We start from the raw sequence: 14,307 nt of genomic DNA, 5'->3' as shown, positions 1-14,307 counted from the left end.
GGTATTAACTACTTTGTCGAACCTGCGGAAGGATCATTACCGATGGGGGAGGCCTCGCGTCTCTTGACCCCGAAACAACTGAACGGATAATTATTTATATTTTAAAGGAATTGAATATCATTAAAACTAGAAATGTCCACTTATCTGTCTAGACATGTGGCAGAGAGTTGGAAAATCCAAATGTATCTTTTATTTCAAATCGGTATGACAATTTTATACCAATTTGAATTTATCGTGCTGTCCATGAAACAAAGCCTTCAAATGTCATTGTAAGTGATTGCACTCCAAGTTATTACTGAAGAAGAATACTTTTTGGACTGACTAGGCATTCTGAATAATACTTTTTCATCCACTTTGCAACAAGTTGTCTACCAGTTAGAGTTGGTCACTGGATAATTAAAAATGGCTCTTATCTGAAAATATGATGTTATCATTGTTCCATTGTCAAGTTGCAATGCATTTTGACCCATTCCAATCTTGCTTTTTTCGTTTTCTTTGTTGTTAATAGTTTCTTCTTGGTCTTATATGCAAAAATTCCTGTTTTACAGAATCTCTTCTGAACAACAGACTTGTAACCACTCCTGTTGATGCTTTCTTCTTCATTGTCAATTTTGAGGCATTTCTATGTCTATAAAAGCACTTTAAAGCAATATAAATATAATTCAATATAAAAGCACTTATAAAGTCATTTAACATATTCTATTTTGAATTTTGTTTGTTTTTGAAGAAGTTATTCTTTAATAATGAAAATATTTGAATTGTTTTAGTAATGATTTTTAAATCCTGTTTATTGTTATCAATATAAATTATTGAATTTTACAAACTTACTAATTTAAAATTGTAAAACATATTGTAGTATTTAAATAAATATATAAAATATATCAAATATATTTTCTAAAATTGTTAGAATGTAATAAATTTTAATATTTTAATAGAAAGAAAATTATATTTATATCACTTTCTTTTATTTTTAGAAATTATGATGAAAGAGAGAGACTTCAAAAATTAGAAGAGGAACAAGATCAATTAAATTCTTCATTAATTGCATTAACAACACATTTTGCTCAGGTTCAATTTCGCCTAAAACAAATAGTCGATGCGACTCCGCAAGAAAAAGAAGTAAAATTTTACCATATTTTTAGATTTTGTAATATTAAAAAGATTTTATTGAAATTAAATTACTTTTGTAGACACTTTTGAAAGATCTGGAAGAATTTGCATTTAGTGGTATTCCTGATATCAGAGACTATAAGACTGGTGTACAATTAACCCAAGCTGTGGTAATTAAAACATTTATTAATTTTTTATAAGATGTAACAAAAAGTCATTACGAAATTAGTTATTCAAATAATAACATAAAATTGCTAGTGTAAAAATAAAAATTTTTAATTTTAATGATTAGTTTTACAAATATTACTTAATCTTCAAATTTTCATTTTAAGGAAATAAGATTCTTTGCTTTATTTTTAAGTATCTAATTTTTCTAAGAACACAAAAGGAATATGTTAAAGTATGGAAGACCTAGTGAGTACAGCATTTTAATAAATTTGATAAGTTACATATATATATTATTGGTGCAGCTTTAAAAAGTCTAGGATCAGCATTTAATTATATAATGCTGTTATAAAGAACTTTGAATATAAAGAGCTTCAAAAATAGAATTAGTGTACCTAACTTATTTTAAAACAATTTCAATAATGGACAGTTAAAAAAAGAAAGATTAAATTATTAATATTTATTATTTTTCCTCCTCCTTCAAGAACTTCATTATATTAGATACAGCTAAAACATCTTTTCCATCAGAGAAAAATAATTAAAACAAAATATTCTTTAATAACAAAATATAGTTTTAATATTTAAATAATGCTGCATTATTTCAACTATTGATTCAATATTCTTCACTATGTGAACAGTAAATAGTTTGTTATTTATACACAGAAAATCAAAATGGATATTTTCAATAACCAGGTCTTTAAAAATTCTATTCAACTTTTTCAAAATTTATAAATTGAATTCTTTCATACATAATTCATTTATGGTTTTAAATGGTTATTGATGATGACTCAAAATAAAGATGAGATAATTCTAAGTGTTCAAGGACTTTTAGCAACTATTATTAATGTTTTTAAAATGTCAAAAGTTACTTCTGTTCTTGGATAATTACAAAATTGATCTATCTTATTATCTCACTTTAACCTGAAATTAATTAGATTAATTAGTTGAAGTTAAAAACATTTATTGCACAACTAATTAATTTAATAAGTTTTCTATATCGTTTGTTCATTTGTTTATGCTGCATCAGAAATGACAATAACTTTTTACTTTTATTTCGCTTCTACTTTTGATAAAATTATGTATTTTAAAATAACTGTTATTATAAATAAATGTGATTCAGCTTGTATTTATAACTGCATTACAGCAAGATATGAAGACAATCAAAATTAAACAATTCTCATGCTAGCAAACTTCATTGTGGACCAAATCCATTTATAATAAGAAATTGTAATTGATAATGTATCTTAATATGAAGGTTCTTTGTATTAATAAATCAATCATTCAAATATTGTGTAATTTTAATAATATACAGAGTTTTTTCTATAACAATAGTTCATTCATAAATATTTAAATCTAATATATCTTTTAATAGGCCTTCTACAGATAAGTTATATATGAATTATAAAGGCATTGCATTTGAACAGAAGATTGTATTTGACATGCTTTTATGATTTAGGTTTATTTCTTCTAAAGAAGACCAGTTTATAGAAAAGAATTTTAAAAAGCTGTCTACTAGGTGACTAGAAAAAATCCACAAAAAAAAATCTTGGGTTCTAGCTAACAGCCAATAATTTAATTATGCTGCATGTACTATAATTTGAAAGTGTTGAATGCAGTAGAACTTTCTAAAATCTTTTTGTACATTTTATTTTCTGCTTCTTTCAAAATGGAAGCAAAAGATGATTCTTTTTGCCTAAGAATGTACAACATTTAAATATTAATTAAAACATTAGGAGAAAGTTTATTATAAACCAATTTGTGAATGAAGAAATTTCAAAAAAAGATTATATATTGCATTCATCAATGTTTCAAGAGTGGATTACTACCACAGAGAGGAAAGTGGTAGAAAAGTGAAAATCCTAATGAAAGCCAAGTTGGGAGGATTGAAGAGGACCTTTGAAAACAGTGACAAGGTTTCAATTCAATCTATAGTCTGAAACTGAAAATTTCACATACTTGGCTTCACATGGTTTTGAAAACAAAAACACATTAAATGTCAAAATAAGCAGGTAGTGCCAGACAGAATGGATATACAAAAATCACTGGCAAAGATGAAATATGGAAGATTATTGTGAAAGTTCTCTGAAAAGTTCTTCATTTCTGATGATGAATTTTACTTCACCCTTTTTTATTTGACAATCAATGGTAATGGTTGATTTTATGCCAGTGAAATCTTTAGACTTGACAATGTAAAATTTTCCAAGAAAAATAAATTTGAGGGAAAGTTTTGGTTTAGATTGCAATGGGGCTGAAAGGATTGTACCATGCCTTAATCAGAAAATCAAGTTTGCTTCCAATACGCAGTGATATTTAAATGAATGTATACAATGTTGCCTGATTCCTTACATTTAAAGTACTCTCAAGCAGATTGTCTTCTAGCCAGATGAAGCAAGTTCCCACTATGCCAAAACCATGCTGAATTACCTTGAAAAGAAGGACAACCCGCAAATGTGCTAGAAATTAGACCAGTTGAGAATTTTTGGGTAATTCTCAAGGCAGCCATTTCTGAAAGGGATAGAATGCAAAAAAAACAGATCTATCTCATAAAGTAGTCTGAAAAATTTGAATCAAAGTCTTGTACAGAAACTTACACTGCACACCCAAAGTTAAAGGACTTGTACAATTACAAAAATAAAAGATAATGTAAGCCTTTCATCACTTTTCAAATGACTATTTAGTTCATAGCATTTTTTTTCCAGGGTAAAAACTGTTACACAAACTTATGTGGATTTTTCTAGAAACTTTTATACTTAATATATACTGTCTTTATTTGCATTAAATTTCAATTGATTTACACTGGTTTATAATATAAATCAGTTAATTTAGATTATTAATTATTTTAAACATAAAACTATACTATTTTTTAAAATTCTAATTATCATATTTGAAATCAGTTTAATAAATTGTTTAAAATATTAATTGCAGACTGAACAGGAGCATGAACAGAAATTAGCCCAACAAAGAATTAAGCAAAAAGAATTAATATGTAAACTGAAAAATCAATTAGAAGACTTGGAACAGTATGCATATGAGGTAATATAACTGTAGATTATTTCATCACATATTATGAACCAATTATGGTGTGTAGATGAGGAAAACAAAAAACTTTACACATCTACACCCATAATTGGTTCAGAATATGTGATTAACTATATGGTGTGGTGAGTGGTTGTGTAGATTATTTATTTAAACATTTTACCTAAAATTTATTTTGTGATTTTATAATAGAATTAAATACAATAGGTGCCCACACTTATCAGGAAAAATAGAAATGGCCAGGAAGTTTCTTATTGACCATGATTTTTTTTATTTTAAAATAAATTGTTTAAATTGAATTGTTAAATGTATTCTAATTGTAATAAATCTATACTACTATATAAAGAGACAACGTATTTTTCGTTTGTGACCACTAACCGTGAAAACTACTGAACCAATCGTTACCAAATTTTAACTGTAGCATCTTTATGACCCCCGGAATGTTTACCACTAATCAAACCTGCAGATTTTTTATTAATTAAATAAAACTACAATGGATTTTTGTCTAGGGTTAAGGCTTTTATGTCCAACAGATGGCGCTACGAGTATGACGCCCTAAGTTTGCTTTTCTGTGAGGATGAACTAAAGCAGATCATCTTCTATCTATCTATATAAATAAAAATGTAATGTTCGTTTGTACCTATCGATCCCTTTGAAATTCCCCCCCCGGGAGATGGACAGGATTAAGGCTTACCGTAAAGAACTCTGCTTCTATTTATACTATTTTAGATGCGGTTTTTTGCGTTTTTGATTGCGTTTTAATAGGGTATGTCAACAGAATATACACTAAAAAGGGATTTTTCAATATTCCCCCCGTGGGGAAGAGACAGAATTAAGGCTTACCTTGAAGAACTTGGCTTCTATTATACTATTTTAGATGCAGGTTTTTGCGTTTTTGATTGCGTTTTAATAGGGTACGCCAAGAGAATGTACACTAAGAAGAAATGTTTCGAAAAATTTTCCCCCACACGGGGGAAGTGTTATACATTTATAATAGATACATTTTGAGCCACAACAACATGTGGTGGGGTCTGCTAGTCTTACATGTTTATATAAAAAGAGCACAAATTATTTTATAACTACTTTAAGGAAATTTTATCATCTTTATATTGATTATTGAAGCATTAGTGAAGCTTCTTCTATGAGGCTTACAGTATTGTATTCATTCTCAAAATCCATTTGATAGATTTTGATTAAACTTTGTCATTTTCCATTAATTGCAATGCGGAATCCAAAAATGCAATAAAAAATGGGGGTCCATGACTTTGTTTTCAAGATACAGTGTTGTTTCACAAGCGCATTACAAAGTGATATTGCACAAATCACACAACAAAGTCACGCTATGTTTCACAATTGCTAGCCCATCTTGTATGAGGTTATAGAATTGAGTTTGTTTTCAAAATTTAATGTATTCATTTTGATAAAACTTTGCCATTTTCCATTACATTTCTGGATTCCTCATCTCAATTAATGTGAATTGATTTAAACATAAAAATCCAGCAACGAATTGCTTAACTTTCATGGCAACATTTAAAATTCTGGTGGCACTATCTGTTACGATATTTCATTTAAAAAACTGTTTACATTTTTAATGTTATAAAATGGCAAAAAGCTTAATTTTGAAAGTAGGGATGTGTTTTATAAAAAATTGTAAATGCTAATAACGGGTAAAATCATTAAGTCTGACTCTACTCGAGATACAACACATGACCATCCTTTATCTCCCCACTCCGTTGACCTTAAACCATCAAAATTTAATAGCATCACACCCATTACTTAACTATGGTTAAAAATAAGTTTAATAACACACCTAAAAATGTTTCAATAAAGTTTAGTAAATATGAAGATTAAGCTATAAAACCAAAACATGGCGACAGTCTTAAATGCTATTGTCTGAAAGAAATGCCAACAATATATGGTTGATGGTACAATTTTTTTTTTGTCCTAGCTTTCCTATCAGTTTTCATTAAAGTAAACCTGACAAAAGGCACAAAACAAATTGAAAATTTCAATATTGTAAAATCCATGGGTAATTTGAGATTACACATATGCTTGCTTGAATAAGAAAATATCAAATAATGGAGTTTGCACTTAAAAATTGTAAAATTTTGTACAGATGATTTCCTGAATTCTAGAACTGTGTTAGAGTGACACCAGAAACCATGTTGTATGAGGGATATCCCCAATTTTCCAGCATATTAGAGAAAAACCATATTGTAGATGTGCCTTGTTGTACAAGGGATACCTGTACTAGTGTTTAAAAGTCGAATGCATTTTTATAAATATAAAAAATTAACTTATTGTTTACAATGACTAATAAATATTGCATATTTGAGAGATTACTGTTTTAAAATATTTAAATGCACAAATTGTTTTACTGTTTCAATAGTAGTAAATATCATATGCATAGGACTAGGCTTAAATAATATCATCAGATCCATTGGTTTTGGAATGTGCTTAATTACAAGGAACAATCCACTTTGTCAGGTGATTGAGTATATACATTTGTATTGGCAATGAAAATTCCTGTAGGTAAACATTAAGGTGTACTCTGTGTTTTTTGTTTTTACTTAAAAAAACAATGCTATCAGCATGGTGTTGTCTTTGAATCATTGTTCGATATATAGACTTAATAAAAAATTTTATCTCTTGCATAAATTATTATCCAATTGCAATTTAGCAAAATCATAAACTTAGTCAAGTGATGGTTCAATTTGTAAACAAAAGTTTATTGTGTTTCATTTTTAATGGATGTAACATGCTAAAAATAGAATTCAGCTGATTAGTGCTATCTTAAAAAAACAACTATTATTTTATTTATTTGTCGAAACTGTGTCTTCTTCTTCTTCTTGTTTAATTCTTCTTCTTCATTATAATAATACACAAAGAAAAAAATTGGTACAAAAGAAAATTTAAGGAAAGCTACGAAATTACTACAGACAAAAATAATATTAACAAGAATCTAAGCATAGAAATTCATAAAAGCTGGTTACAACTATTAATTAAAATAGAATTTTTATGCAGTCGCAGGTGAGGCTGTGTGTGGCATTCTGGGAGTGAGACATTGCGAGGCATGCGTGGGAGGCCGTCAAGTCGGAAGGGAAGGGGAGTGGGAAGACATAGTGCTGAAGGTGCCTGACAGATGTCCACAAGATACAACATATCTATGTAACAGACTGAAGAGGGGCGAAAGCTTGAAACATGTATCTATATGGATTAAAAGTTGACGATGAAATTATTTGCCAAGTGTCAATAAATTCACCAAGTAGTGACATTGAACCAAACAAAACAACTATTATATTTTTGTTTTTAATGTGATTCTCCAGAAACTATTACTACACAAGCAATGAGTGATTTAAAAGCAATTAAATGAACTTATATACATAAAAATTTACTAGTTTATATCTTTCTTATTTTAACTATTGTTGTTTTACATATATAACTAATAATTTATTTGTTTGTGATTACAATTTTAATTGTGGCTATTATTATTTAACTTTCTAAAAATTTGTGTATGCTTTATTTGAAATTCTTTTAATATCTTTACTGTGAATGTAACTTTTATTGGCTATTTTAGTGTGACACTTCTAAAAATACAGCTGAAAGAAATGACAAGTAGACAAATTAGTAAAATTGTAATTTAATGCAAGCCAAGGAAAGGTGAAATACTTCACTACAAATGTACTGGAAGTTGTCACCATTCTGTTCAATGCATGTTTTGCATCTCATCAATAAATTATGGAAAATATGTTGGAAGTTTATCTGATGTAATTTCTCATATGACATTTTTGATCTTTATTTGTAGTTTTTTTGTTTTGTTTTGGTGTTACGTTTATATACCAATTTTTTTCAGGCATTCACACAAATAAGTCACATTTACAGAGTCAAAAGAATGAAATGGCCACAACATCTTTGATTCTCTGTGTTAACTAATCACTGCATTCAGATAAACTTTTTAGACACCATCTGGTAGTAGCTTTTACAACAATTAGGTATTTGAGATGGCTTTCATTATTAATTTTGTTTGTGTGTTTTGATTGGACTAGAACATAAATGTAACAAAATCATAACAACAAAACAAATCTTCAGTTTGATGAATAGTTGGAAGAAGGTATGTCCGAAATTTCAGAATGTGTGTTAAATCTAAATACAAGCAGTTTTCAACTTTTGGACAACTTGTTCTTTTTACATGTTTTGATAAAATTTTTTTATGTTTTTCTGTTTAATCTATACTTTTAACATTTAAAATGTTAAATCTTGTAACCATATTGAATGCAAAAAAGTAAAATTTCCCTTAAGAGAGTATTTATGAATTTTTTGAGGTCTTTGAAAATGGTACTCCTTTTATAACATGCAGTTTTATTAGTGATTTTCAGAATTCAGATTTTATTCACATTTTTAGGAACACATTATGACTGAAATTTGTGAACCACATATGCTATGTTTTGAGACACAGCACTACATATATTTAAGTGAACAACTACAAATTTCACCATATATATTAGATATCTGGACAGTATAGATTACAATAAATAAATCACCTATAACAATAATAAATGAATAACAATTTTAAAATGCGTTTAATTACAGAATTGGTCATTATTTTACTTATTTTAATACAGTTTAAATTGTTTAGTTTGGTTTTAAATTCTGAAATAAAATTATATATTTTAGACATTTTATCCAATTGATAAAATATATATAAGAGGTTTTACATTTAAGGAATTTTTTTTTTCATTTCATAATCATCAGTTTTTAATTTTAGACTGGAGAAGCTGGAATGCCTCAAAGTATGATTTTGGAAAGACAGTCAGTTATAATTGAACAGTTGAGAGGAAAATTACCAATAGATTTTGAAATCGGGGATCAAATGAGTCCTGAAGAGTTACGAATGCAAGTTGATAAAGCAATTAGACAGGTAAAATTGATTTTAATAGTATTTAATAGTAGTATTTAAGGATAATTGAAGAATATACCAGTACATAAAGAACTTAAAATGTATTTAAGAATAATTTTTTGGATGAACAGAAGATTTTGGATTTTCAATTTATTTACTGAATATCAACTTTATAAGAAACTGTGTGTATTTTTTATAATTTCGAAGATTCAGTTAAATGTCTTATTTAGTTTATAACAAAATAAATTAAATTTTGTTTGATTGAGTTGATATAATTGAAATTTGTACTGAACGGTGCTGGTGATAGGTTTAATTTATTTAAATTATTAATATTTCATAATTAAGAATTTTAACATCATACTAATAATACTAACATTTAATAATTCTAATCTCGAACTATTTTCTTACTAACACCTGTAAAGTTGGTTAATCCTGTAAAAATGAAAGAACAGTTAGTAGCTCAATTGAAGACACAGATATCTGATCTAGAAAGATTTATTGAATTTCTTCAAGGTAGGTTCTAATGTAATTAAGAGCCTTAATTTTAATGCTGTATTGAATCAAAATATTAATGTGATAATTATATTTTAAGAAACTTTAAAGTTACATGTAGCATTTTCTTAATTGATATAGTTCTAAAAAGATCAGAATGAGTTTATTAAAACTCAATAAAAAAATCGAATAGAAACAATTTACAAATACTTTGGCTTCTTTTAAAAACTTTTATACCTATACTAATGGCATATTTTTGAAAAATTACTAGTAACTTAAGTAATAAATTTTGGACAATATTGGAAAAAAAGCAAATAATTATATGTTCTATAAATGTTTAATTTTATACATTTTTTGAATAATATGGAATACGAAAAAGAAACAAGATAACTTTATGTTAGTTAACAATTTCATTGAATAAGATAGAAATTAGTAATATTTTCAAAATTTGTTTTATAGTGAATTAATATTTTTAATATATTCTCTTGAAATAAAATGTATTTGTAGCATAATAAAACATAGGCACATATCTCATAAAGCAACATGATTGAGGGAAATAGTATAGCTTGTTTTATCATATAACTAAATGAAATAATAATTTTTAATTAAATCAAATGATATCAAAGTTGATATTCAAATCTAAATTCATTTTTCCTTTAAAATGTATATCACAAAACTCATTTATCACAATAAATTAGTTGTGTACTAATTTATTTACTCAAATATAAATTAAATTAGATGAAACCTTAGCACAAATTTTACTAATTATACATTAATAATACATCAGTATTAATTGCCTGATTGAATGAAAAGACCACATTAATCGTTGGGCTAAAATTTTGCTAATTATTTAGCCAAGTTCTAGTTTAATAGTTAATCTGGTCTTATCATTTGATCATTAGAATAATTTAGATTTGATTGTCTTTATGTATCTATAAAGTTTTTGATAACTTATTAAGTATTCAAAAATTTCATTTAAAGTTAATAATTTTATGATAAAGATACAATGATCAGTTATACCTAAATGATGATCATAAAGAAAAGATTTTTAACAAAGATTTATGAAAAACTTGATTTTTTTTTAATATTTTAAATATGGTACTAACAATTAAGTTAAAGAAATCAAAATGTTAGAACAGAAATGTTTTCCAGTTTAAAAATTAATCCAGCATAAATTTTTAGTAAACAACTTGTAGAACTTAGCTACAATTAAAAAAATAGAACATAGAATTATCAGTCAACATCAGAATTTTAAAATGAAGCCTGTTTATTATTGTAATTTTTAAATAAAAAGTTACTACTTTAAATAAAAAGTTAGTGCAATTAATGTTTCAATTTAAAAATTTCTCTGTAGAGTATTTAAGATGAAGTTTATGGTTTGATTTTCTTATAATTAAAAAAGGAAACCTCAAGTTTCAGTTTTTAGAATTATAAATTTTCAAATAATGGAAAATAATATATATTCTTTGTATAAGATTATTTATTAAACAAAATAAATTTTAATAGAAATTTTTTTCTTTATAACAAAAAAACTTGCAAGTAAACTGAGAGACTAAAGTATTCCTGAATTACTTATTTTTTTGTTTAAAAAAATTTCTAAAAATTGAAATTTTAAAAGATTAGTCTTAAACTCTATTTTTGTAAACTTCCATTAAACAGTTCACAAAAAGTTAAGAAAGATGTTTTAAGTAATTAGTTTTTCTATTCTAGGCAAAACAAATGATGAAGGTCAACATTGTACTTGTAACTGTCCTGTTCATAATGTAAGTATTAAAGTTATTTCAAATATTACACTAGAGCGTCGATTATCCGAATCAATTGGGGACTGGGGTTGTTCGGAAAATCGATATTTTGGATAACTGATTATGTACGAAAAAATATATTAACCTATCGCATGTTGAAATTTTTCTCTGTTGCGTGTCTCTTTGCGTTGAAGTTTTGTCGATGTTAAGCCTAACGAAGACTATTGTATCGTTAAAAATTATTTTTTTATTTTGTACGAACAAAATAAATACATTGAAAAATATAAAAACAATAAGAAATTATACTTCAGAAGTTAATTTAGTATCAAAAACGTAAAATATTTGAGTAGCCCAAGACATAGCCAAAGATTGCAGTGCCACAGCACTGGCGAAAATTTAAATTTGTCGACTGGAATTCTTTTGGATAATTGACGTTTCGGATAATCGACACTCCACTGTATATTCTGTGACAGTAAAACTAAAAGTTAAGTTATATTACCAAATAAAAGTTTACTTTTATTTGGTAATATGTTTATGTTAAATATAAGTTTAATATGTTAACTGCCAACTTATTATTAATAAAATCACTCTCCTGATGCCATCATGCTTTTTTATGTTTTACTTTGTATTTTATTATGTAAATTTTTCCATTTTTTTAAAAATAAATATTCTGTTCTGTGATGCTACAATTATTTTTAATTCTTAATCCAGGCACCCACTATTCATTATTCACATTTATTTTTTTTATGAGTATGTTCGTATTAGATGTTGTATCCAGACTACATTTTATGATATAACTCATAGGAGGCAGTGTCCTAAAAGAAACCATCACATACAAGTTAACTTGTAATTGGCAGTCAATGTGTTAAATTGAAATTTATTACAAATTTTTGGTTTTGTGAACTTTTTATAGGAACTTACTAGAAGTTTATATAGGAATTATCTATCATTCCTAACAACATTTTACTATAAATTATTTTAATTATATATTAAATTGTCATAATTATTGAATTTTAATTATGTAGTTGTTAATATAAATTGAATAAGAATCTAGAATTTTTTGTTTTACAAGTCTTACTTAACCAATTGTAATTTAACACTTAAACTTTTAATTTTAAGAGCAGAGTCCTATTTAGTTGATCATGCTTACATCCGTATCTACAGCTTTGCTCACTGTTTAAAAATATAAATTATATATATTTTTTAATCAGAACAACAAAGACAAACATTGATATTGTTAGTTATAAATAAAAAGTTTAATATTTAAGTTTTTTCCTGGATTAATAACAAATGCTTAATTTGTTATTTTAATTCATTGGTCTTGTATTTTCCATCTTAACTTATATTAAATTTGTATTTATCTTGAAAATATCTATAGATGTCAACATCAATTTAGGTCTCTACTTGAAAAATGTAAAAAAACTTATTATGGGGAAAAGAATTTACTCTGATATGTATTAAAAGATTAGAGTTAAATGTTTAAATTGTTTTCTTTCAGAAATCACTGTCTATATTAGATCATTCAGATTATTCTGGTGAACATTTTGCTTCTGATCATCATAGAAATCAGTTACACGAATCATTGGAAAATAAAGTAAGTTTGAAAAATCTATTGAAATAATTTTGTTATAATAATGTAAATTTTAAAGTCTCAATATTTTTACAGAGGTTTAATGGTACAGTTACAAAAATAGTAAGAAGAGCACTAATGCTGCTTCAAATGTTTGCCATTACCCAGTTCGGATGTGGAAGCAGAGCATTTGAAAGAAATATGTTGAAGAAAACAACTAAAGGTTCTCATTGGGGGTAAGATTTCAGTTTACTCCTTTAGTTCTGTTGTTTAATATTTTTTATAAATTTAAGTTTATTATAAAATATATGAAGTTATTTATTCCGATTAGATTTAAATAAAAACAATTATAATAAGTGCAAGTCATAGTTCAAATTAAATAAGCCAAACAAAAACAATCAGGTTTAATCTGCTTTTTGTTTGGTTGCATTGAATAAATATTGAAATTGTTTTTATCTCAATATATTCTTCCAATAAAGTATTTAATGTTAGGATTATATAATAATAATCCTAACATTAAATATTTTATTGTTATATAGTAGACTTGAAATCATTTGGCCCATGATTATCTGGCCTGATCAGCCATGTTTATATAAAATTTTTTATATAAACAAAAATACAAAATAATTATAAAAATGTGATTACTTCATATTTTTTGTGATAATTTATCATTTAGTGTTATTAAATATTAATAATGCATAAAAATGCAATTTCAAACGTAGATTATTCTGCAGATAATGTGTCATGGTAATTACAGGCATCTTACTGGCTTGCTTTTGCTGAAAATTTTGTATCAAAATGTTACCACATGAATAATAAAAATCACAACTGAAAAATAACCCACTTATGGGATGCACAGATGTACTTGACTAGAAATGCCTTATTTTCAGTCTTGTGTTACTGTATCTAGTTTTTTTCTTATCTGGTTCAGTTGTCTGCCACATTAAGCTAGATAATCACAAGTCTACTGTATTAATAAATGAAAGTTGTTTATATAAACTTTAATCTAGTTTGTTAATGGAAATCCTAAGTTTTTCTACTGAATATAAATAAATGTTTGTTTTTAGTGATCTACGTGCTCAATTAGAAATAATTATCAATCAAGTTATAGAATTGGTGGAAAATCAAGAACCACCATTTGAAGACAGTGATTATACTAGTGATTCTGAAGATGTAAGTATGAAAGTATTAATTAATTTTCAAAGTTAGTTTGCTGTTTTTATCAATAAAATTGGCATTATTATGATAACATTAAACTGTAATTTTAAAACAAAATTACAATTACACTTGAAAAA

General features: G+C 26.3%; 1 protein-coding gene across 1 annotated transcript; it reads left to right on the top strand.

The window, feature by feature from the left end:
• Positions 1–261: 261 nt before the first annotated feature.
• On the top strand, positions 262–14,185 carry LOC111615440 (RUN domain-containing protein 1-like; the record flags this gene model as incomplete). Its single annotated transcript, XM_023356849.1, has 10 exons — positions 262–269; positions 975–1,119; positions 1,191–1,280; positions 4,201–4,308; positions 9,077–9,229; positions 9,631–9,721; positions 11,411–11,463; positions 12,941–13,036; positions 13,109–13,248; positions 14,080–14,185. Coding segments are annotated over exons 1-10 (990 nt in total), but the record flags the coding sequence as incomplete, so codon positions are not given.
• Positions 14,186–14,307: the final 122 nt, after the last annotated feature.

This window comes from Centruroides sculpturatus, unplaced genomic scaffold, assembly GCF_000671375.1.
Source record: "Centruroides sculpturatus isolate CEXI.00-Female unplaced genomic scaffold, Cexi_2.0 scaffold2523, whole genome shotgun sequence".
Lineage (NCBI taxonomy): Eukaryota > Metazoa > Arthropoda > Arachnida > Scorpiones > Buthidae > Centruroides > Centruroides sculpturatus.
Note: the sequence above shows the minus strand (reverse complement) of the source record. Positions and strands in the feature narration are given on the sequence as shown.